The sequence below is a fragment of the Vicugna pacos genome, chromosome 6 (genome assembly GCF_048564905.1).
Source record: "Vicugna pacos chromosome 6, VicPac4, whole genome shotgun sequence".
Classification (NCBI taxonomy): Eukaryota; Metazoa; Chordata; class Mammalia; order Artiodactyla; family Camelidae; genus Vicugna; species Vicugna pacos.
Genome location: NC_132992.1, coordinates 12189727 through 12216365, shown reverse-complemented (window position 1 = coordinate 12216365; position 26639 = coordinate 12189727). Strand labels below are relative to the sequence as shown.

Sequence of the window (26639 nt, the reverse complement as noted above, 5' to 3'; positions counted from 1 at the left end):
AATTGCTGGGTTGGAGGAGCTTAATTCTAAAAAGATGATCAGCAAAGGCTTCCTCAAGAAGGTACACGTGAGCAAAGATTTGAATGGGTGAGCGAATTACTGTGCAGCTAACTGAGGGGACAGTTTTTCAGACCAAAGGAAAGGTAGGTACAAAGTTGGAACAAAGCCCCTATCTCTGAGAAACAACAAGGAGGCTGTGTAGTTGGAGAGCAGTGGCCCAGCAGGAAAGTGGGAAGAGGTGAGGACAGAGAGAGAATGGAGAGGGAGACAGATGAAGGCCTTATAGATCCTAAGATTTTTTATACTTAAGTGAAACTAAAAGTCACAGAAGAATTTTGAGGAAAGGATTAAGAAAGACCACACTGACTGCCCTACTGAGACAGCACTGTGAGGGAACAAAGGCAGAAGACCCTTTGCAAAGCTACTATAATAATCCAGGTGAGATGATGGTAATTTGGCCCAGGATGGTGGCAAAGACAGTGAGAAGTGGACAAATTATCCATACATCTTCAAGGTATAGCCAACGGGACTTCCTGATGTACTAAATATCAGGTATGAGGCATAATCCCTGTCCTAAACAAATAGAAGAGTAGAATGGCCATTGAGACAGGAAGACTTCAAAAACAGCCGATTATGAAAGGAAAATTGATAACTGGGTTGAGGGCATATCGTATTTGAGACAGCTATTATCACTTCCAAGTAGAAATATCTAGTAGGTAGCTGAGGACTGAATTAAGAGAAAGTTTGGGGCTTAAAACATAATTTTAAAACACTTTAGGTCACAGCTGCCAAAACTAATAACACAGCAACTATTTAACTTTACCTCACAAAGTACAACTGGAGGGACTGCTACCTGATATGGTGCCCCTCATGGTTCCTGAGTAGCTACATTTTTGCTATGCAGAGGGTAAGGTTTCTGTTGCTGTATCTTCTAGAATTGGACATGATGGAGAAGAACGGGGGCATTGTTCTCCCACACGTCTACAGTTCCAATGTAAGCCAACCAATGGGCTGTGAGCAAAAGTCCCCAAAATGCTGCTGCACTGTAAAGGTGGTCAAAGATGAGTCAGTCAGGCTAGATAGCTTTCAAGAACCTATTTCTATAATGCTTTTCAAAGGCTATGGAACTTTTATCTCCCCCAAAGGATATGAAAATGCCTGCATTTGAGTTAGTTGGAGAAAGGAAAGAGGATCCAAGATCCCAACTAATAAAAACATTCAAGATGTCCTTTATATTATATATTTGGTCCAAGAACAATCCTACAGATATAAACAAGCAGGATACGTAGTAATTCAGTTGCTGGTGAGTACTGTGGAGAAACATAAAGCAAGGGGGAAAACTGAATGCAGGGAGTAGGGGTGGTACTAGTATTTTAAGTAAGGTTGTTAAGGGAGGCCTCCCACCAACATGAGGTTACCTATTTCTCCACAATCTCATCAACAAAGTAACAACCATCTTTAACTTCTGATCATGCTATGAGCCAAAACAAAAAATCAAGAAAGAAAAACAAAAAAACTCCCTATTTTAGTATGTTCTTCCCAAGACTTAGGGGGGTTGTGCATCTTTTCCTGTTAACTGGCTATCCTTATTTTATTTTCTGTGAATTCTCTGATGTTCCTATTTTCACTTTCCTACTGGGCTGCCTTTGCTGATTTTCAGAAATTCTTTTAAATTGAGTCATGAATGAATTCACTGCTTTATCTACTGCAAATATATTTTTCTAGCATGCTTCAACTAAAAAAAAATCTATCATAGATATGTTTTTTTTCTGGGCTTTTTTTTTATCTTAGATATGTTTTTAAACTTTATCCAGTCAAATGTTGAGGATGGAGAATTGGGTGTCTTTATACCATCTACATTTTACATTTTGCTTTAGAAAGTCTTTCCTACTCCTGAAATTGTAAATTATTCTATTTTCTACTAATACTTCTTCAGAATTTTGGTTTTTACATTCAGCTATTTAATCTATGCATCTAGATTTGTTTCCCTCTTAGTGTGAGGCAGAAATTATGTCAATTATTAAATACTGCATACTTTTCCTATGATTTAAAATGCCACTTTTTGTCACATTAAGTCCCATACATTTATGAATCAGTTTCTATAGTCTCAGTTCCAATGATCTATATTCCAGCACCAAAACAATGATGCTGTTTTAATTACTATGGGACGCCTCACTTTCTACAGTGCCATTTTTCAACTCTTTCCTCGGCCCCTCCCTAAACACACACAATGCTAACACTTACATACAGGCAACAATGAAATTGATTGCAGGTTACATACAATACTTAGTCCAAGTGCTAGGATTTTTTTACTTCCCACTCAAAAGTCCCCTGTGATGTTGAGAATAAGTATTCTGTACAATAAAGTCAAACTCCTCAGAGTGACATCCAAATGCTTCCACCACCTGGCTTTAACCTAGCTTGCAATTGATTAGTTCTCTCCTACAGAACTATCTCACCTGATCAAAGTATCTACTTGCTACAAGTATAGGAGGACAGCCCTACCTCCATGTCTCCACTTACTCAAGCCACACTTTCTGGAATGCTTTCCTCCTTCCTTTCTTCAGATTTCTAGCCTTCCCCTGAATGTACAGCATTTACTTCTTACTTCTTAGCATAACTAGCCTAATGGGAGCTTCCATTACTTTATTTCATGAACTACTTTACTAATTAGTATTAAGTTCAAAGCTTTGGTAAGGAGCTCCAATTTTACTTTTAATGTCTTCATAACAGCATAAAAAATTTAACTGTTCTCTACTAGTCAGAAGAAGTCATATAATACATACATAATACACTCTCAACTTTAATCATTTTAATATTCTATTTTATCTACAGAAAAGGACATACAAGCATTTACTCAGATTAGGAACTAAAGGATCAGAAATAGTAATGAGCTTCAGGTCTAATTTCAGGTCTAGCCCCACCCTTAAGCTTGCCTCAAACATACCACAATCACAGATGTTTTCATTCCTGCCTATTTTCAAAAGGGATCTAGGGCCACTAAAAATCAGCAACCACCACAACGAAGGGGCTGAAACAGAAAAGCTTAAGAAATCCATTATTGCCTAACAATTTCACCCACAGCTATGTGTGGCAAGTAGTTGCTCACTTCAGTTTCCTATTAAAAAGTCTCCAGTAGCAAGGAAGGAAAATCTGATGATGCCCAATGCCACACGACCCTAGTGGTCGGGCCCATTACTGTGCTTCTTACTCTTAAAAAGACCTCTGACAAAAGCCTAACAATCCATCAAGCAAGGGGAAAGTCTCCAGCTGGAGCCTATGTACTACTTCGTCTTACTTTCAGCAGTCAGACAGTGATGCTCTTGTGTGTCTATCAGGAGACCAGCTTCCCTGATGTACCACTGAAGATGATCTCAATATACCATTAAAGGTACTGAAGTCTAGTTCACATCTACACAAAGGCATTTGACCCTTCAATTGTGTAGCACAGACAGTCCCCATAAAAGTACCATGCCTAACCTCACCCTCAACCTAAATTTTTCTTTGTTGTGATGTCTGATCTACCATGTTAACAAATCACCAAATTAAAAAAAACAAACAAAAAACCTATTGAATCATCTTGTTATTGAAACGTTGTTAAGCACAAGGCAGACACATTTTCAAGCATCTTCTCTGTAAGAATCATCAGTAGAAATTTCTTTCTTTCTGATGGTACTGTTAGAATAACTGAGCTTATTCTGAGAAGTTGGCTAAGGTAATTGAAGAGTTTTTCTTCTTAATACCCAGCCTTACTAAGAGTTTAAGCTCTTATAGTGTATAATCTGAGAGAAATACCTTCATTTGTGGTCCATTTCATAACTCCTACCTGTGTTTCCTTTATCTCATTTTTCTATTTCTGTTACCTTGCTGCAATTTTATCTACCTCTATAAACTGCTTCAACCCTTCTGGCATTCATTTATTTACATTCATTCAACAAATATTTACTGAACACCAACTACATAACAATGCTCTAGATTCTTTTGGTTATTAACTTTTAGGGCTCAAAACAGGTTTTGAGGATTAGGCAACATGCAAGGTGAGTACATACAGAAGTAAAATGTGCAGATTAAGAGCGGGGAGGGCATTTTAGTCAAAATGAATGAGTATGTACACAACAGCAAAAAGCATGGGCAGAGAAAGTTTTTCTCAATAGCAGTACTGCAGTTTACATTTGCTGCAAATTTGATTTAAATGCTTCTGGGATATATCCTTCCAATTATTTTATATACGTAGTAGGCATTGGAATCAACCAGTTCCTTAAGTCTTCCTTGAGGAATTGTTTAACAATTTTTAAAAATTTTTCAGAAATGACTTTGATGACTATATAATATACCGTTAGCTTTATTATAGTTCATTCCCCTAATAATGGATGCTTAGGTTATTTATGGGTTTTTATCACAATGAAAAATGATGTAGAAAAAAGTCATCTAAGACTTTCACTGTCTAAGTAATTAAGCATCTAAAACTGTTACTAACTAACTAATACTATTACACTATGCTTTATGGTAATTTGGCACAAATTCACATTTTAAACAGTACTGTGACATAAATACTTCTGGAGGTAAATGGCGAGAAATATCTCTTCGGGGAACTAAAGGGTCTTCAATCCTGTTCACTGTGGGAGGGAAGAACCTTCCACTGTGTTGCTTTCTTTTTTCCAAATAGTCTCATCTTAAGTGAAGGCTCAGTTTCTATATATATAATTTTTTTTTCTTTAAACATCTATAATGTCAATCTTATTTCAGTCCCCAAACTCTGGCAATAAATAAGCCTAGCCTAGGCGTGCCTAGTACTCATCAGGCCTTTGTGCTGTGGGAAACAAAAGTAGGGCAGTCAATTCCAAGGCTTATTGGCTAGAACGGTCAAGTAAACCCTTTATTTGAAAAACACTAAGTTTCTGTATGGCTTTTAACTGTTACAGCAGATAAATGCTACAAAATATTTTCACCAAGCACAGGCCAAACTAAGCTGTTTTCCAAACAGCATCAAAAGACAGAAGATCTGACAGGCAATTCTGAATATGAAACAAAAGTGCTGGCTGCCATTTTGGCTGCTCAAAACAGCACAAAAGCTTCCTATGGTTGGTGTGAAAGGTAGAGGACGAAAGAGATGCAGAAAGATAAGAGTCACTTTCACATAAAATGCTTCTGAAATAAAAAAAGAAAGTAAATGTCACTGTTTTCTCTCTCCTGCTTCCCAAAGGGGGAAAAGAAAAATCCATTTTTTGCCAAATTGCATCATCACTCAGTAATCAATCTCCATTAAACTTCATAAATATGGTGTTGCAAAAGACTTTCAGTTTGATGTCATCTCTCTTGTTGGCCATGTGAAAGATTTCCATTAATATAAGGCTTCATAAAACTTTAAGACCACCTGGTAAAAATATGGCTGAGATTTAAATATACAAAATAAGACCACAAAATATATCCTCAAACAAAAGGAAAAGTTTACAATCCTGAGGCAAAGATAATCTTTTTCTAAGGTTTATACAAAACCTGAAAATCATAAAGGAAAAGTTTTTTTCATACAAAAATCATAAACCCGTTTGCAAGTCATATGAAAATGATATACTGAGAATACCTATGTAACATATATAACATATATGAGTTTTCAAAACATTTAAAGTACACCAATAAATCAATAAGAAAAAGGTTAAAACATTGAATAGAAAATATAACAAGGAATATGAGTAAGCAATTTATAAAAGACATTAAAATGGTTTATAAGAAAAAAATGCTCAACCTTACTACCAAAGATAGACAAAGAGAAACAAGATTATTTTACTGTCTAAACGATCAAAGATTAAACAGGTTAACAGGTTAGATACAGAAAAATAGGCACTAGAAACAGTGGAAATGTATATGGGTATTATCCTTTGAGTAATTTTATAATAACAAAATTTTATAGGCATGTACCCTGTGACCTATCAACTCTCTTTCATTTCCTATCCATTTCCTTCCTAGGAATTTATCTGATAGAAATACTCACATGAGTAGGAAAATACGTACATATGTGTGTGAGAATGGTTGATGGAACAGTTTTTATAACATAAAAACTAGAAAGTGAAATGTCTACCAAGAGTGAATTTATTAAAATTAAAATTTGTAATATCTACAATTAATCCAACAATTTAAAAAATTAAAGTAGATCAACATGTCCTGACATAGAAAGGTATCAATAATATATTCTGTGAAAAAAGCAAGTCAGAAAATAATGTGTATAATAAAACCCTATTTATATTAATCTATACGCAATATATCAAAATTTTAAAGAGTATCTGTCAAAAAAGACTAAAACTGCATGTAACATGTCTGCTAAATTTTCAGTGAGCTATTTATGACCTTCATAAACAGCAGGAAAAAATAAACATTATTTATTAAAAGATAAACCCAATTTTAAATAAATGAATGACTGACACAAATCCAAGTATCTTCTGGATGATTGTCTCTTTAAGGGAATCATATTAGAATGTTTACATCTGAAGTACCAAAAGTTTACTGTGGAAAACTGATGCCACAGGAAAGAGAGCACAAGCCAGGGCTTCGAAGAGTCCACAGTGTAGTCATTACAGCATCAAAGTGTGGGTCCAATGGCTGTCCTGCCTCTTGGTTATACCCATCTTGCAAGTGGTAGCAAAGAACCTCTCCAGAGCGAGCAGGCTTTCCTAGTTCTAATGTAGTGGACTTTCATTTACACACTGAACTCCACTGCTAAAGATAGCTATCTGGGGGAAAAAAATCTCCAATTAGAGTAGCAATGCTCAGAAAGAGGCAGCAATATTGTCATATACAGCAGATTTAACGTTTTGACCTTGAAAACAAATTCTGCAAGAAGTGAGTCAATACACAGTTTCTTCACAAGTAATTCTGTGATGTAACATCCTTCAAATTGGGAAATAGCAGCAACCACTGCTTTTTTTGAAGATAAAAACATCCATTTTTGCCGCCGCCTAAAAGAAGCCACACCTCTGACAAAAAGTTTGAAATAAGGTGAATAAACAATATGAATTCAAAATGTTGGGGGCAAATTAAGATACACATTAGTATGTAAATATCCCTTTCACCAGGTATTCTCATTCTGAGAAAAATTCTGACTTTCCGGGACTGTTATATCTTAATTTTAGAAAAGCCTGGAGAAGCCAATATAAAAGCCTGACCAGGCCCCTTACCCTCATTTGGGCAATGTAAGCCCCTGGTCTGTTGGCTCCTTTTCCCTTTTCAGGGAATCAATAAGTAAAATTACTGGGTTCTTGCTTTATGTTTTCTTCTACTCTCAAATTTTTAAAAAAATTTGTTTTTACTTGTTAAAATATATGTATTCATCATATATCTGTATTTTTCATTTATTTTAAACATACCTTCCACAAAAGGATAATCTGCCCTTTTTTTTACAACTCTCTTTTACTTGTCATTTGCGAAAAAAGCTAGAAAGATGGGAAACAAAGGGATTTCCATTTTTTTAAGTGCACAATAGATAATTAAGTATACATTCACTGTTACTTTCTAGTAGTAATATCAGATAAAATGTCAGTAAAGATGTTATTTGAGTTATCAACTAATCAAATACATAAGCAGTCATTACCAACCCCATGATACGTTATATTTCTTTGCCTTTCACTTTCACTTACATTTGCTCTCATAAAGTCCTCAAACAAGTTTCTAAAAGACTTTTTTACTTGAATGTTCTATATGTCAACTCAACTTGAAGTTGATCTCAAGGGTCAGATGCTGTATGTAATATACGCAGGATTGACGTCCCCAAAAGGAGAAGTCTAAGCTCTAAACTGTTTCTTTCCCTGAAAGACAAATGCTTACACAGGCACTGTATCTCTGGAAGGCTGGGATTTCACATTCTTTGTAGGCTGTTTATGAAATCAACTTAAAGTACCATTTCTGAACGTTAAAAACACCACCCATTCCTACTGTTAAGTTAGATTTATACTTTAGATGCACAACTAAAACAAATCAAAACCAAAATTAAAGGCCCAAACATAAGCACTCTGATTTCAGGACCTTTAATGCAGCAGAGTGCAAAGTCACAGTCAGGAAAGGGGCCAGGTTTCCTTCAGCCTAGTAAAAGGCAAGAAAATCTATCAAAAAATCAAATGAAGATCTCATCTGACTTTTTTCCATTAAACTTCCCAGTCTAAAAGTATGTATGAGATTAAATCATCACTCTTCAAATGTAGAATATGTTTTATGTAAATGTTACTTATGCAGGCCAATAATATTTTTCATGGGTAGATCACTCTGCCACTTACAAAGTGATATTTTTATATCATATTTGATCTTCACAAATACCCTATGAAGTATGGCAATGACTGTGAAACACAATGTACAACAGAGACTCATAAGTTAAATTACCTGTCAACATCATTAAATGTCCTGACTCCCAATCCAATTGCCTTTTTACATTTCATCATGCTGGCAACATGAACCAGAAATAAGGTTTTAGGATAGTGCTTTATGGACAAACGAAGAAAAATGAGATCCCTAACTTCCTGCTAATACTAATACTTCCTTGCTAACACTTCCTTCAGAAAACCTTACCAGCCCGTAAGCAGGTTTCCACAAATTAAATACCTTTTTTCAAGTTTATCTGGTGCAATACATCAAACATGACCTTTGAAACCAATTCATACTTTTTTACCGTTTTTAATTTAGTCAAAACTGCAGAACTGCCAGAGAAAGCCAAATACTGTATGATATCACTTATATGTGGAATATAAAAAATACAACAAACTAGTGAATATAACAAAAAAGAATATACTCAAAGATATAGGGAACAAACCAGTGGTTACCAACTGAGGGGCGGTGGGGTACAGGGGTTGGTGAGTGGGAGGTACAAACAGTTGGCTGTATAGGCTCAAGGATGTATTATTGTACAACACAGGGAACAGAGCCAATATTTTGTAGTAACTGTAAATGGAAAGTAACCTTTAAAAACTATATTTAAAATGCTTTAAAAATTTAAAACAAAAACTGCAGAACTGCCAGGAAGAAAATTCTTGAAAATGTAAATTTTGTCACTTACAGTACAGCAACATCCTCACATTAAGCACACACAAACACAGAAACAGTTCAGCCTCTGGTAGTTCTGCATTGTTAGATGAGTCTGCATTTTCTGTTTCAAAATACTGTGGGCTTAACAGGCCTTGCACTGTGTCCATAGTCTTGACAAGCAGAAACTACTTCTTAATTCTTAGTTCAAAATCACCTAATTTTTAAAAATATTTAACTTGGATAAGAATACAATTACAGAACCTAGCCAACAATACTGTGGAACCAGTTAGTAAAATCAGACATATTAATCAATTATGACTGTTTTCTTATGCCCTGTAAATGAACCCATATATTTAGTAAGATATTGGCCCAACACAGGACATAAAACATACAAAAGGAAACAATAGAAAGTACTGAAAAGAAACTGAAATTTAAGGAGAGAAGCAAAGCTCCAAAGAAAACAACCTAAGAAAATGAAGTGTGACTTCTACAGCTTAAAAAACAAAAAAGCTTCAGAATGGATATTTTAAGAGTTAATGAACACTTGGAGTTGAGGTGAGTTCAATTTTTCAAGACTGCAGAAATACACAGACTATTCTCATCAAAGAACAACGTGGCCCTTTACGACAGAAAACAAAATGTGGGCTAAATGATACGCTACCTACCCACCCATATCCAATGTATCTATAACAGAAAATAATGCAAAGCATAATAAAAAAAACAGACATATAAAGCATAGTACTCAAAATGATTCAATGAAAAGAAGCTTAAAGTCTCCCATTTTATAGTAATTGTTCAACTTCTTTATTTCCACTGGCAAATGATTACAAATAAACAAAAAATCCTATCTCCAGACCTTTCCAGATTAATACACCCAAGTTTTGTCACCTGGTGTTATAGGAATAATCACGACTGCACTGCCTTCACTGAAGAAAAGTAAGCAATTTTCTTTGATTTTACTATACAATGAGAAAGGAAAACGGATCAAAATAAGATGAGATGTACAAGTGCTAAGAATTTTTGTCCTTTTTTTCCCTTTCCAGCCCAACCAATGCATTTCTTGTCACTTCCTGACAAATAATTTACATTTAAGCTTGTTATTCATAGTCTGTGGATGCAGTAACAGGGGCTCTGCCTATGCAGTTTGCTGTTGCTGCTAATTTGCTTTTTAAGATTAACGTTTAGAGTCCACTTGACTGGAATTGCTGCAGCTGTGCCCTTTTGTAAAATTAAGGTTTTCTCCCTCAAGAAAGTTTGGAAAATACCAGAAAATAGAAAGAAAAAATAACTTGTAGTTTCACCATCTAATCACTTTTTTAACTATGAGTATTCTTTGAGTCTTATTTCTTTAAGACACAATCACTTCTAGCTCTACAGTTAACAAAATTAGACTTTCTAACCAACTTTCATTTAAAAACTAGACTTTCCCACACCCTTAAACATTATTTGAGAAAGACTTTTACTAGCTTCTTTAAGAATCTCATCTTTAGCTTTGGGTAAAGGATTAAAAATTATTCACTAAAATAATACCCTTTCTTCTCCTTTCCCTTCCCCTTTATGATCAAAGCTCAGGACAAAACAGCAAACCATCAGCCTGAGAAATGTGGGGCCTATTAAGATTCAAACCTTAAGCCAAAGATATGATGCTCTAATAGTGACATTTCAAGCACTATCCAGTACATGTGACTTTATCAGAGGAGGCAAATCTGCTAAAATTCTCAGTACTAAAATAATTATCTATTCCAGCTACACGACAGAGCCATTCTGGTTTTTTTCAATAAATCTAGAGTGAAGAAGCGCAAATTTCACCCATTCCACGAAATACCTAATTGAGTAGTTAAAACTGGCGCTCCCCACGGCAAAAAGTTGGATTCGTTAAACAAAAATAAACATGTAACGCGTACAAGGCACTGTGTGGACTGCTGCTCCGGAGAACTTATCCATCAGGAAAGTCGACACTAAAGGGAACCGGCGGAAGGGGACAAGGATAGGGAGGGGGATTTCATCATGATCACTCTGGCGCACGAGCAGAAATCCCAAATGCATTATTTAATATTTAATCTTTCTGTTATTGGCATCACGGAGCTCAAACGTCACCAAAAAAGATGGGCCGGCTGAAAACCCGGCAGCGTGACGCACATAACATCTTACCATACGGACTCGAATCAATCAGGACCGAGAAGCGCCTTAAGCCAGCCCCGCGACAGAAGGCGGGTGAGTCCCCCGGGCCGTCAGCTTCCCCCGCACCCCCCGCGCACCGCTCGCATCTGCACGCAGGAATCGGAGGCTGCAGGACCACCAGACCAGTCGCCTCGGGGTTCGGCTCTGGCCGAGGGGGCTGCGGACTCGCGCACGGAGGACACCCAGGCGGCCGCAAACGCCAAGGGTCAAGCCCCTACCCGAGCAGCCCCCCCCCCCGCCTCCGTGGACACCCCGCGACTGCCTCGGCAAGGACTGAACCGCGAGTGCCGGCCAGGACCACGACAGTCCGCCAGACTCCCTCTCCCGGGGTCCAGACCCGCCCGGGGCCGTACCTGAGGGAGCAGCGCCACCTCCGCCGGCCGGCGCTGGCTGTCGCGGTGGCGGCAGTCACAGCTCCCAGAGCAGTGACGCCTCTCATAAAAACAACAACCTGCTCTCAGGCGTCCGCGGCCGGGAGGCGGCAGCCGGCGGGACGCCGCAGCGCATGCCGGGATTCGTAGTCCCGCCCGCGCTTCGTGTCGGGCGGCGGCGGAGAAAGGAACTACGACTCCCGAAGAGGAACGCAGCCGCCGCTGTGAGGCTGCAGGAAGCTGTGGGAAGTTGGGCCCCGCGGCCGTGAGCCTCACAACATCCGGGCCCCAGGGCTGGAGAGGCGCCGCGGCCAGTTACTATGGAGACGGGCTGCTACAACCACTCGGAAGGATTCCACCCAGGAGGACGGCTCCCGGGATTAAGAGGATTCGTTTCTTGGTATTGATCCAGCCGCCTACGGTTCACCTCCTCTTTGCTGCTTTAACTGGGTATGGTAAAAGGGTCGCGTTCCCTCGGCGCTCGCTGGCCTTCTTGCTATCCGCTGCAGGAAAAGACTGCGTTTGCCGAAAAAAATTAAGAAGATACCGAGAATGACCGAGTGCGACTGGGTGGGTTTGGGCAGAGGGCTGGACGTTTTTGACTGTTGGTACTCTTACTGTAAATTTGGGGCACCCCGCACTCCCACTCACCCCACCCCCAAAAAACCACCTTTCTCGGCAACCACTGGGCCACACAGTTGCAACATGCATTGCAGTAAGCCAGAGTTGCCTCTAAAGGTAGGAAGATGACTGGGGACAGTGTGCAGCTTGTACCCCTTCGCTAACTGCGGTGATGAGTTTGAACAAGAAAAATATACCTTGTTAATTTTACATTTATTTACATTGTGCCTTGATCAAAAAAAGGAACTGGGGGGAGGACATGGTGCATTTATACTCACTTCTCATGGAAACAGAAGGTTAAGGTTTCTCTCTCCCCTAATTGTGGCCAAAAAAGATAAATTAAGAAAAATACTATCTTCTTATCCTTAAGAGTTGCTGACCCAATGTGTAACCTAGTAGAGAATTTGAAATAATCTTACTATTCTTTGTATTGGGCTGTTTTGTTTTTAATTGTATGTTTTGAACTCCACATTTTAATACCATACTTGAAGAAGGTTAAACTCAAATAAGAAAGCTGCAGTGAGGGCCTATGATATAAAAGCAGTGGGTGTTTTGTTTCTAAGTCTATAAAAATTTGTGAATTGTCCTGTGGGGCTAAAAGATTTAGGTAGACACTAACTTTTACAGATTGTGTGGTACAAATTATGCCAACAAAAATTTTCAGCTAATTTGTCTTCCATTTTTGACTAGATTCCGTTTTCTGTTTTGAGTCAAAGTTGATTAGAATTTTAGAGCCAGTTTTAGAGGGTGATTTGAGAGTCACAACCTCTGTGACTGAGGTTGCCCTGGGCAACCTGATTGAGGGTCCATAAAGTAAATTAGGGTTGCAACTTGTTCCCACAAGTCACGGGGCAGCACCTTCCACCTAAGAAGCCTTCCATGGGCTGGGTAATCTAGACATTTTAAGAAAACCTGACCTGTTGTAATACCATGGGATTCTGGTGACTTACTCTTCTCTAGTATCTGTGCTCTTGATATTTAAAATACATTAATAAGCAGTGTCAAAAAGAATAAATAGCAAGAGCTGATGAGTTCTACTTCCAGCTTTGCCAGCTTCCTCCAAGATTATGAGTATTACATGAGTATTACTGAACTGTAGCATATTACTGTAAGGTGTTATTAACCTGTAAATTTCAAAACTGAATTCTGGAAGATCATGCATATGCATTGAGGTAGACCTGCAAAAAAGAAAATGGTAAAAACTGGTTCCATTTAGATGGCAACTTATTTACACCCGATTTATTTTCATTTGTTCTCCACAACCACAAGAACTGTGGCAGATTTTTTTTCACCAATTTTACAGACAATATACAAGTAAAGGTGCAATGATGACAAAGAACTAGAATCTAGGTCACACAGTTCTTGCCTTGTGCTACATCTCTAACACTATATTGATACTCTTCAAATCTGTACAAAAGAGAAAAGAACAGAGTAAATACTTCACATTTGCAGATCTGAACTCAAGATTTCAGAACAAACAGGTCTTGACAGTGGGAAACTTAACTTTGCTGAGACATTAAGTAGAATAACCCAGCAATTCAGAATCAGTGGGTTATTCTAAAGAGGAACCCACCTAATTTGACCCAAATTTGATCCTCACTTAAGCCTGACAACTTGGTCAATATTCTTTCCTCCATTTTAGAGTTGGAGAAACTGAGAATATATACTTGCTAGTTTTAAGGATTTAGAATTCTTCAAGGGTCTCAGCCTCATGAATCACAAGAATCTACTATAGAGTCTTCAAAGTAAAAGAACTTTAATGCATATAAACAATCTTCTATTAATTTAACCTTAAAAAGTCAGTTACAGTACCCTGCCAATTTCTATGAGATGATATATAATATAATTTCAGACATGGAAGGACTTAGATCTTAAATATTCCAGAAGTTGCCAAATTTGGGGGGTTTATTTGACTACCAACATTTTCTGCCTACAGGGACACCAAAGAATGCATTTTTAAGGGCTTTATAACAAGTAAATCCCTATACACTTTCCTTTTGTTCGAATAACTGAAAATCACTTTCCTGTTGCTACATTTGGAGAGTCCTCAGATCCTCAGATTAGGAAAGAAAACTGTGTAATCCATCTCCTTTGTTTTATATTCATAGACAAGGAACTTCAAGCCTTGCAAAATAATTTCATCAAAGTCACACAGCTGTTATCTGTGGCAACATCAGAACCCGGAACTGGTGACACCTAATATGTGCTTTAGATAATTCTTACAGCAGGACGTACACAAATACAAGTTTCCCAATTAGTCTGTTTGACTTGTTCTTCACAGAAAAATACTTTCAAAATGCTTATTAAGGGCATTGTTCAAGTAGAACATTAATAGTTGACTGAAGATGTGCAATATGGTTTTATAGTACTTTTAAATAAAAAGCTAGAACAACCCAATTAAAAAATAGACAGAAGACGTGAACGGACATATTTCCTAAGACATACAGATGGCACATAGGCACATGGAAAGATGCTCAACATCACTAATCATCAGAGAAACGCAAATCAAAACCACAATGAGATATCACTTCACACCTGCCAGAATAACTATCATCAAAAAGTCCACAAATAACAAATGTTGGCAAAGATGTGGAGAAAAGAGAACCCTTGTTCACTGTTGGTGGGAATGTAAATTGGTTTTGCCACTGTGGAAAACAGTATGCAGGTTTCTCAAAAACTAAAAATTGAACTACTATATGATACAGCAATTCCACTCATGGGTATATAAAGTGGCCCCCCCCAAAAAACCCTAAAAACACTAATTTGAGCAATTCCACTCCTGGGTATATGTATCTGAAGAAAATGAAAACATTAAGTCGAAAAAATATGCACCCCCCCCCATATTCACAGCAGCATTATTTACAATAGCCAATAAGTGGAAGCAACCTAAGTGTCCATCAACAGATGAAGGGATAAAGATGATGTGGGAATACCACATCAGCCATAAAAAAGAATGAAATTTTGCCATTTGCATGACATGGACAGACTTGGAGGGTATTATGCTAAGTGAAATAAGTCAAACAGAGAAAGACAAATACTGTATGCTATCACTTATATGTGGAATCTAAAAAATAACAACAAACAAGTGAATGTAACAAAAAAGAAGCAGACTCACAGATACAGAGAACAAACCAGTGGTCACCAGTAGGGAGAGGGAAGCGAGGGAGGGGCAAGACAGGGGTAGGGAATTAAGAAGTATAAACTACTATGTATAAAATAAATAAGCCACAAGGATATGTTGTACAACACAGGCAATATAGCCAATATTTTATAACTACAAATGGGGTATAACCTTTAAAAATTCTGAATCACTATGTTGTACATCTGAAACATAATATTGTAAATCAACTGTACCTCAAAAATAAATAAATAAAGCTGGCCTTTAGGAATGTTAATAGAGAAAACATTTTAGCTCAGGTTCAACTCACAGTAGCTTTCTATTTTTCAAGATTATAACCAACCCACACTACATTTAAAACAAGTAGATATATGTATAAAGGGACTTAGATTTATATTTGATTTTCCCAACTAGAAATACCAATGAAATTGTTTATAAAGGACTTCCAAATCTTTCAGAAAATATTAAGCAATATAATACAACCTCAAGGTGAAGTTTACTAAACAAAAAGTCTATTTATAGTAATAGAACTTTAGGGACACCTCACCCTTCAGGTTGTAACTATTTTAAGATAATTAAATCAGGGCTGGGTTAATATTTATCTTCACCAATGGAAGGTAGAGGAAGAAACTTGTTTTAAAAAATAAACTATTTTCAGGCACTTCATTGGTAATTTTGGCATAAGAGATATAATTAATATTAATTAATCAGTATGCTTCACTTCTTTTCTAAGTAATACTGTACAGTAAGCATTTTTTCTGAAATTAAGTTTCTCAGGATAGACTTCAAAAAACTAAAATTTCAGGATTCAAAGTCATGAAATTTTTTTTACTTCTTGATGCACTTTGTTAGTCTTTTAAAATGGGGTTATTAATTTACCTGGCAATCATCAGTGAAAGTGCTGTTTCACTGTCAAAACTGGCTATCATAATTTTCTTAAACACTCCCTGTGGTTTTTACTTACTTTTTTTAAAAAACTGTTATGTTTCCTACCATGATATGTCTTTATCATTGAGACTAATATGTTAATTATCTTTGCTTCGTAAGAGTTACAGTACTTTGCCTATTTTTTTATGTAGGTATAAAAAAGACTTTATGAGGAAAATATATTAATCCTTTGTCATTCTAGATAATGCTCCCAATCTGTGGTCTGCCTTTTTAATTTTGGGTGACTATGTTTTCATGTACAGATTAGGCAGTTAAATATATCAGTCCTTTCCGTTATAATCTGTCACTTTTAAGTTTATAATATTCTTCTTTCTCAAAGGTTAAAATAACTTCCTCCTAGTTTCTATCATGTGATTTTAAATCAGTATTAAATAATTCATCTGAGTTTTATTTTTATTTTTTAAAAATAACCAATTTCCTAATATTATTGAGCTGGTTTCCTATGTCTTGTTCTTTATATAATAAAATGTAAGCTCTAGGACGTTTATATTGTTCATCATTGTATTTCTAGCATCTAACAATGCCTGGCACATAGTAGGTACTCAGTATTTGTTGAACGATTTGATTGAGTGATTAATAAGGTCTGTATAGTCTGTTCCATGTGAATTCCTTCATCTTCATTATTGAAGCTTGATGTTTTTTACGTATTTGACTTTACTAAGGATAAAACATGTTAACCTGCATGTGCTAGAAAACAACATGTACTTTGTATCCATTCTTTTTAATATTTTGCTCCCTCCCTCCCCAAACAGCTAAGTTACTTACATTTTAAATATTTATTAAATATACATAGGTTAATTAAATATTAAATTATAATAGACAGCACCACTGTCTACCCAAGTGTTTGTCCAGAAACATAGGGGTATTCTTGATCTGTCCCTCTTCCTCACCAACCACATCCAATAAGTCACCAGGTCCTATGAGTTCTACTTCCAAAATGTCTCAAATTTATTTACTAGTCTTTCTGTACCACCACTCTTCCATAAATCATCAACAATCACATGGACTATTGTACCTCCTCTCCACATGCATTCAAGATTCTAACAGCAGCCAAAGTAATCTTACTAAAATACAGTACATTGCTCTGTACCAATATGTGCAATTCAGTGGGTGCTCGTCAATGTACTCGAGAGAAAAGGACTCCCAAGAAGGAGAGTAGAAGGGGCTAAGTTTTTTTGTTTTCCTCTGTTCTGTTTTTCCAGCTTTACTGAGATACAATTGATATATAACATTGTGTAAGTTTAAGCTGTCCAACATGATGCTTTGATAAGCATGTATATTGTGAAATGATTACCACGATAAGATTAGTTAATACATCTATCACCTCACATCATTACAAATTTGTGTGTGTGGGAGTGGTGAGAACATCTACTTTTAGCAACTTTCAAATATATAATACAGCATTGTTACCTACCATCACCATACTGTAATTAGATCTCCAGAACTTACTCTTCTTATAAGTTTGTATCCTTTGTCCAAAATTTCTCCATTTCCCCCACCCCCCAGCCCCTGGCAGTCACCATTCTACCCTCTGTTTCTGAGTCTGACCTTTTTTCCCCCCAGATTCCACATATATATGAGATTATACAGTATTTGTCTTTCTCTGTCTGACTTAACTTCACTTAGCATAATGCCCTCGAGGTCCATCCATGTTGTTGCAAATAGCAGGATCCCCTTTTATGGCTGAATAAATATTCCATTATATATACATGCATATATACCAAAATTTCTTCATCCATTCTGATGAACATTTAGGTTATTTCCATGTCTTAGCTATTGTGAATAACGCAGCAATGAACATGAAAATGCAAACATCGCTTCAAGACAGTAATTTCATTTCCTTTGGATCTATATACCCAAAAATGGAATTGTTGGATCATATGGTGGTTCTATTTTTAGTTTTCTGAGGAACCTCCATACTGTTTTCCATAATGGCTGCACTAATTTATATTCCCACCAACAGTGCATGGGGATTCCCCTTTTTTTCACAACCTCACCAACTCTTATTGTCTCTTGACTTTTTGATAATAGCCATTCTCACTGTGGTTTAGATTTGCATTTCCCTGATGGTTAGGGATGCTGAGCATCTTTTCATGCACCTGTTGGCCATCTGTAAGTCTTCCTGGGAAAAATGTCTACTCAGATCCTCTGCCCATTATTTAATTATATTGTTTGGTTTTTTGCTATTGAGTTGTATGAGTTCTTCAGATATTTTGGATATTAACCCCTTATCTGATATATGGTCTGCAAATATTTTCTCCCATTCCATAGGTTGCCTCTTCTGCTATTCCTGTGCTGTGCAGAAGCTTTTTAGTTTGATGAAATCACACTTACTGATTTTTGCTTTTATTGCTTGTAGTTTTGTTGTCATAGTCACAAAATCATTATGAAGACCAACTCCAAGGAGCTTTTTCCCTGTGTTTTCTTCTAAGAGTTTTACATTTAAGTCTTTGATCCATTTTGAGTCACTTTTTCTGAGTGATAAAAGATAGGATTGGACCTAAGTTTAAATAACTGGGGGTTTTTTAGAACTTCATAATTGAGAATTGTTTTATGCATTTATCTTTTAGGATAAGAAAAGTACTTCAGCTTCAAATTCAGACACAGAAATGAAACCTGAACAACTGCCTCCTTGTGTGAACCCAGGCAATCCTGTGTTTTCATGTATGTTGGACCCAAAGACACTCCATACAGCTACCTCACTATCGAAACCTAAGATGATTATGTATAAAACCAATTCGAGTAATTACGGTGAATTTTTACCTATGCCACAGTTTCTCCCCTGCTATTATGCTCCAAAGGATCAAGTGTTTTCAAGCCGTATCAGAGCTACTGGATTTTATCAAAATAACACTCTAAACACTGCGCCTGACAGAACAAGAACCCTTGATTTTCCTAATTTTCAACACACTCTATGAAAATATATTACTCCTAAAGAGAAAATACACTCAGGAAAAAATGAGTTTTAAATCTAAGGCTAGGATACTTAATTTGAAATATAAAAAGATTTGTATTAATTTTTTTAAATACCTAAAGCATTACAAAAGATAACTGAATGAGTGACTTCTTAAATAAAAATGTGTTCAAAATAGAATAAAATGTAAAAAGCATTTCATTATATCCTAGTTTTATTTAGTTCATGTAACTCTAAAAGCTTCTAAAGTATTTCAGGACCTCAATTGTCTACTGAGTATATTTATCATGACAAAGGAACACAGGAACTCTAACATGAAAAACTGGAATTAAGGAAGATTCTGACCAGTAATTTCCTGCTTTTCAGTTATTTCGACTAGTAGCTTAGAACGTGGAGGAATATTAGTTCCCACAGCCAAACTGGTGGAAGAGAAGACTTCATTCATTCATTTATTGAACATCTACTCATGGTAGGCACTATACGATGCAAATGGAACACAGTAATAAAATACCATGTCTTTTACTGTTCCAATAAACAACCTTTTTGAAAAATGAGATCAGTAAATTAGTAACACATGATAATTTATGTACTGTAAAATATCTAAAAGGTCTTTCAGACACAGAGACAGAATTGCTTAAATTGAGACCAAAGCAATCTGGAGAAACATCCTGGAGGAGGTAAAGCCAAATCAAAGGAAAGGTCAGTCAGGCAGAAGAAACGTTATGCATAAAAGAACAGAAATGTGAGAGAATGTTGCATATTTTTACAAATGCAATTACTTTGATATATCTTAAATAGAGAGCATGAGTAGTGGTGGATGATGGACTGTTCAGTTATTTAAACTCTGTAATCCCATTGTATACAGAGATTTATTTAGCTGCCATCTGTTGAAACCTCCTGTTCAAATAGATCTGAGTACCTTTACTGGAAAAAAAAATCACTGTTCTTATTTTTCCCTGTTGGTTCAGGATATTCACATCAATTAAAGAATAATCTTTTGAGTCACTAGGGGATCAGAAAAGTTAGGTTCAGAAAAGTTGAACCTTCTATTTACAAAAATAGCTTGATGTAAGAAAACAGCTCAAACTCTGCAGCTTCATAAAATGCTTCCAACTACCCCAAAATATGGTATTTGGTAATGGCACAAGAAAGAAAAAAATCAGTTTTGTTCATTTCCTCTAAAACATCAAAAATCAAGGCAGTGCACAAGATTTCCAGGTGAATAATGCAGCAGAATTTCAGTTTACCAGCCTTTTCTCTGCACAAACTATACACACTATTTCCCCCCTTCACTGTAGGTGCTTGATTTGTGGCAAGTGAAGTCAGCTTTTTAATATGTAGAATCTAGAGATTAAAGTTCCTTACTGTGATAGGTGGTTAGGCCCTGTTTTGTTTTTGTTGTTGCTAAAGTAAGAGAGGATGAATATCTCAGAATCAAGCATGTAGTCTGAAATGCCAATTTGTCATTCAGTGCCTATTAAAGTCCAAGGACTATTCTAGGCACTAAGTACCTGCCTTCATGGAGGTGAGAGTCTAATAAATTCTAGTAGGGGAAACAAACCAAAAACACGTGTATGAATATATGTATATATTCATATATAAATGTTATAGAATCTAAATATGTATATGTTTCTGTTACACATGTGTATGTTATACATGTTTATGCACACACAAATATTTATAAATATTTATATGTACATATAAATATGTAACTGTAAAATAGGTGCACATATTTACATGTAAATATTTACATCCATATGCATATAACATTCATGTATTTATGTTACACAAATTTTATCTATGTAAAAACTTTATTTACATGTTCTTTACATGTAAATGTTTATATATGTCTACATGTGTAAAATACGCCAGGCAATAAGAGTTACGAGGGAAAAATAAAATAGGGTTGGGGAGGCGTGCTTGGGCAAGGAGTTATTTTAGGTAGGGAAGGGTATAAACTGGTATTTGATCACACTCCTGAAGGAACTGAAGGGGGTTCAAGCTGTTGAGGCAACTAAATATCAAGTCTGGAGTTCAAGGGAGAAGCCCACGTTGAATATAATCAATTTAAACAACATCTACACAATGATATTATTTAAAATCATGAGACCAGATAAGACAACAAAGTGTAGGCAGAAGAGAGACCTGAGGACAAATCTCCAGGGAACTCTAACATTTAGAAGTCGGGGATGATCAGGCATGAACAGATGAGACCAAGAAGTGACGAGTGAAGTGGGAAGAAATGAGGAAGAGTGGGATGCCCCAAAGCCACATAAAGAACTTGTTTCAATATGAGGGAATGGCCCAGCTGTGTGAAATGATTTGGGGAGCTAGTGCATGGACTGAGACCTGAGGGTTTGATTAGGCCTGGAGAGATCACTGGTGACCTCAACAAGAACTGTTCGGTGAGGTCCTAGAGAGAAAAACTGTACTGGAATAGATTTAAGAAAGATTGAAAGAAGTAAAAACTATGTTTTAGTCATTTTGCTGTACGCTGAACAGAGAAATGCGGTGATAGCTAGAAATAGACGTGGGGCAAAAGGTTCCTTTTTAAAGATAGGATTATAATATAGCATATTTGTATTTTGATGGAACCACATTTTGAGAACCACTGACCCAATGGTAATCAGTTCTATAAAGAAAAATCAAAGGTATGGATAGGATAAATACAGAATTATTCACCAACTTATAGTATATTTAGAACTAGGATGCATAAGAACAACATATAAGAATCATTAGCATATTGGCTGTAAAGTATTAATTAAACTACTCTGCGAGATATACTAAATAAAGCAGTACATTTGGAATATGCTATCCTAAAATGTAAAAAATAAACATACTCTGTTACCACCCCCCTCAAAAGACTCCATTTCAGATACCTGTTTAAACAATCAACTCTCCTGGAAAATATTTAAAGCACATTAATTAAAAAACTCACATACTTTAGGCAAACTTTCCTACCTTTACACAATTATCAGAATATTTGAAGTTTTACTTCCATTTCTTGACTCATCAATTCTGGAAATATGGCATGAGCTCTCAGCTTTAAATGAAACTGAAGGCTTTTCTTCCTAGAGGAATATTTTATCAGTTTGGTTAGGACTTTTTCCTCTTTTAGCTATAAACTAAAAGATTATCATAAATATAGTTTACTCCATGAAGAATCTAATTAATATATTTGACCAAATGATATTGATTAGCTTTATTACTAACTATAATAGCTCAAAATTATTCTGAGTTTATTATGTTCTAGGTACTATACTGAGCAGTTTGTTTACTAAACAAAAACCATGTTTATTTAGGTCATAAAAAGACTAAAAGGAAGTATGTTGTAAGTATCGTCAACAGCAGTTCCTTAAAGAGAATATCTTGATAGATGATCTCAGGGTCATATGCCTTTAAAACATTTAAGAAGGGGAAATCACATGTTAAAGAGAAGATGCTGGTAACCTGGTAATGACTTTTAAAATTAACCTGGTTTTATTGTTAGTACAGGAGAGTTAGTTACAGTGAAGTAAGCCTTGAGGGAATTATCCTAAGCTTTGTAGGAATGAAGAAGCCTGTTACGGGGAGTTGGAATGCATGATGCTATGATACATTCCATTCATCAAACTAATTATCCTTGTTCTGCGTTCATGTTTGCCAAGCAACTCTGTGATCTGATTTACCTGATACATAGTTTGCTTATAAAGAGAAATGAATTGTCATATGACCTACCGTGACCATGAATGTCCTCAATTTCCGATTATGAATTAATAATAAGTAGGCAGTCTGTCTTGTTCATTCTCCAGAGCTTCGTTAATGTGCGTGTGATCCTCGGAGACGGGTCAGCTCTTGAGGATGCTCTTGGGTCTTTGTCTGAGACTGAGCCAGAACAATTACATAAGGTAATGAAACACACCCCTGTTGCCAGGCTTCTTGGGAAATCACCTCCTAACCTTTTCCCCTGATGGTGTGTGCAAAAATCCTTTGCCCTTTTTCTCCAAATAGATGAGGTTTGTTGGAAAGTACATGGCTTGCCACTGACAAGTGGTCTCTCCTTGACCAAATTCTAAAGACTCCTCTGAGCCACTTTTTCAACTACACCTCATCCTTGTGGAAGCAGATAGGGGAGGGGGTGCCTGGGGAAAAAGAACCAGATATAGCTTCTTGACATAAGAGAAGCCATTTCAGGCCTAGCCATTTTGTGATCTAAGCCTGGACACAATGCTTGCCCTTGAACAGGTCTCAGTCATAATGACCTAAAGGGAAAAAAGAACAAAAAAAAACAAAGGACTCTTATCAGGAAAGAGAAGTAACAATAGCAAAGATAACAAATCAGATAATAAAGACTCCCAGTTCTGTTTCAATAGTAAAGATTAGCCTTTACTAAAGATGAAGCACTTTCTTGAGCCGTTTTCCAGAATTTAACCCCTAGAGGGCTCGAACACCAGATCTGGTGAAAACTAAGGGTTGATGATGTTGACTCTGACCCTCATGACTTCAATCATCTAAATCTTGGACTCTGTTCACCTTTACGCCAATTCTCTGCTAAATTCTCTGCCCAGGCCCTTTCATGAGTATGCATGTACCCTGGGCTTACAACTTCCCTGATTTTTCTGTTTCAGGAGACATTGCTTTGGGAAAGATCCCTGGGGTTCTTCCTACTTGCTGCAAGTATTAAATCCTTCCTTCTGCTCTTTGCCTTGGTTGTGTCTTGTGGCTCAACACCCACCAACAGGTGAACCCAGCGTTCGGGTAACATTTATGTGTAAATCATCACACAGTAGTAGGGGATTAAAGAACTCCAATTTACATTACAACAAATGTAATGGCTATTATTTACCTTATTCTCCTCTTGGTATCTTAAGATTAATTTCAATCAAATGGTTGGCATTAGAAAAAGAAAAGAACTACCATAACAGTTTTTTCTTTTAACAATCTTTTATTCATAGGTTTTAATGATAACACTATTATTTGGGAGGCATGTTTTTATCATAAGTGAAATGAGAAGTCTGTATCTATATTTTAACTCTATCACTACTTCAGTCTAAGACAAAAGTCCCTTAATAGAAGATTGTTCAAAAGAAGTCAAGTATTTCACGAAAACAAGTGATCATCTGTTGCTTTTAAACCAAGACTTTACTTAGAGGATAGAGTCAAAATAATAAATAAGTACTTAAGAATCCCTTCTACCACCTCCAGAAACACATCTTTTGCCCTTAGGGCAGCTATTGGGCCCAGTTTTTTGTTTTCTGTTGAGAGGATAAGAGAAAGAGCCTGAGGAAAGACTAGGTTGGTTACTGTCTTTAAATGTCAAATTGGTACTTGAGACACAGAAGAATCACTTTTATTTTGGTTACATTTATTTTTCAAAATCAAAACAAACCAGGGTTGACTATGAGAAAAAGCAATCCTGCCTCAACAGAAGGTCAGGACTGCTACAGAAGTTATCAAAAGTCGCTTTGTAGATGTAAAAGTTTCACTATTGCTGAGCTACGATATCTTACATATTCAAAAAATATTGCATTAAAAAAAGAAAAGAGGTTGTATTATGATCCACTTGAATGACAGTAGATGACCACATACCATAACAATTTATTCCTAAAAATTGTTTTCCTAAAAACCCTCTAAATATAATCAGAGAATTGTAACAACTATTAGATGCAAAAGGGAAGCTGTCCCGGTTTTGCTTCCTGCTTGCCTCATCACAGTGCTACAACACAAATGGTGGTGCAGTCCACTGCCAGGAGTGGAATACTCTAACATTTCCACCCTTTGCTGTCTTTTTCCCCCCTTGTGTACTTGAAGGTACTAGAAAACAATCTCACCAGAAAACTTATCACCACCAGATAGTGTTATGAAATATGATGAATGCTTTGGTGAACAGTGCCAAAGTTAAAGATAAGGTTTTCCAAACAGTTGTTTCACTAAGGTAAACTGGTCTAACCCCAAACAACAGGGGGTGGAGCAGTAGTTTTTTTTTAAAGGGTCTGTGCATTTGAAAACTAAGTGAAAACATCAATATTTATGATTCAGACAATTAAATAGTGCATTTAATCCAAACAAAATACTTTATAAACACGATCTTTTAAACTTCTACCTTGTTAAAAATGAAACAGCAAATGTCCTAGTAGTCACACCAACAAATATTTTGTTAGTAGTTATTAGGGCAAGCTGAATTCAGTAACAAACAATATATAATTAAATTATGTAGTAATATGAAGCAAAGAATTAAAATAGATTATTCTTATTTTGATTTACTTATTCAGATACCAAATTAAACATTCCATCTTCTACAGATTTATAGTATTCTGCCCTCTACAGAACTAAAGAGAAAGTGATTCTGCACAATCAGCCGTAATACGTACAGATTCCTAACACCTCCAGGTATGTCTGTAAAACTTAGAACAACGCCCAGTACCATACCTAGTTGTTTCCAGTAGTTATTAAGATTTTAGTTCTGTTCCTTGAATTATAGTCCGAATCTTCTCAGCATCATTTTGTACAATTTTGTTGGATGGATCAATCTTAAGGGCAGCTTCATAATCCTGTAGGCCTATGTTTACACAGCAATGATGATCAATAAAATATTTTATAAATACTTGTGTTATCTAGTTTCTAGACAGTATTTTTAAAAAAACAAAAAGAATCACTAAGTCCATGGTTCAGGGCAAGTATCAGGTTTTAAATCAGACTCCCATCTTCACATACCTGGTAGTATCTCTAAGAGACAGAAGAAATTTTTCAGTAATTTCAGGAATAATTATAATGATTTCATTCAGGATTCAGGAAGAAGCAGTTGTTTTAAATAGAACAAATAAGCTAACAATTTAAACTCATTAAAGCATGTATAGGACTCAAAACTCATATATCAAAAGGACATTTTTACAAGGAGCTATTGTAAAACAGAGGCAACTATATTTAATTTCTTGTAATGAGCCGTAATCGAAAATAAACTGAAAAAATGTATCTATGTGTGTACATATATGTAAAACTGAATTGCTTTGCTGTACACCTGAAACTAACATTGTAAATCAACTACACTTCAATAAAAAATAAGACTTAAAAAAATAAATAAAATAAGGTCCTACTATATTGCACAGGGAACTATATTCAATACCTTGTAATGGTCTATTAAAAAAAAGACATTTTTTATCATCTCAATGAAAAAGTAATAAATGTCATCTTATTTCAAAATTCTGGATTTTAAAAAACAATTTTAGTAGATTCAATCCATACTTTATATAATTTATACACTAATATTTGTGCTTTTTTTGGGTAGTTATCCAATCTACAGAGTTTCTTTGAAGAAAATTGGTTAAAAAGGAAAGCATTGTGGACTAGTTGTTAAAAATAAGTAACTGAACCTAAATCTCTACCAAAAAAATCAGTGGGAAGAATTTCTTTGGGAGTAGGTAAACCTGAGTTCTAAGTGCTGTTGATCTGCTGTGCCACTTCAGGCCAATCACTTAACTTCTCCAAGCCTCCATTCCTTCATCTT

The 26639-nt window shown here is 36.2% G+C and overlaps 3 protein-coding genes across 11 annotated transcripts in view; 1 reads left to right on the top strand and 2 right to left on the bottom strand.

The window, feature by feature from the left end:
- CCPG1 (cell cycle progression 1) overlaps window positions 1–11674 on the bottom strand; it is a 62595-nt gene extending 50921 nt beyond the window's left edge. For all 6 annotated transcript variants that reach the window (XR_012073293.1, XM_072962383.1, XM_072962382.1 and 3 more), the window contains exon 1: window positions 11538–11674. The gene's annotated coding sequence lies outside the window, so the exon portion shown is untranslated. The remainder of the gene's footprint in view (window positions 1–11537) is intronic.
- Window positions 11675–11817: 143 nt separating this feature from the next.
- On the top strand, window positions 11818–19363 carry PIERCE2 (piercer of microtubule wall 2). Its single transcript, XM_006210994.4, has 2 exons — window positions 11818–12125; window positions 18813–19363. Exons 1-2 carry the CDS (start codon window positions 12108–12110, stop codon window positions 19158–19160), a joined length of 366 nt encoding a protein of 121 aa, XP_006211056.1. The 5' UTR covers window positions 11818–12107; the 3' UTR covers window positions 19161–19363.
- The window catches only part of DNAAF4 (dynein axonemal assembly factor 4), a 47268-nt gene continuing 34029 nt past the window's right edge, over window positions 13401–26639 (bottom strand). For 2 of the 4 annotated variants that reach the window (XM_006210953.3, XM_006210952.4), the window contains one exon: window positions 24461–25694. In XM_006210953.3, the coding sequence (XP_006211015.3) occupies window positions 25611–25694 (84 nt within the window). In that variant the 3' untranslated portion in view covers window positions 24461–25610. The other 2 variants (XR_012073294.1, XM_072962389.1) reach the window with 2 other exon arrangements.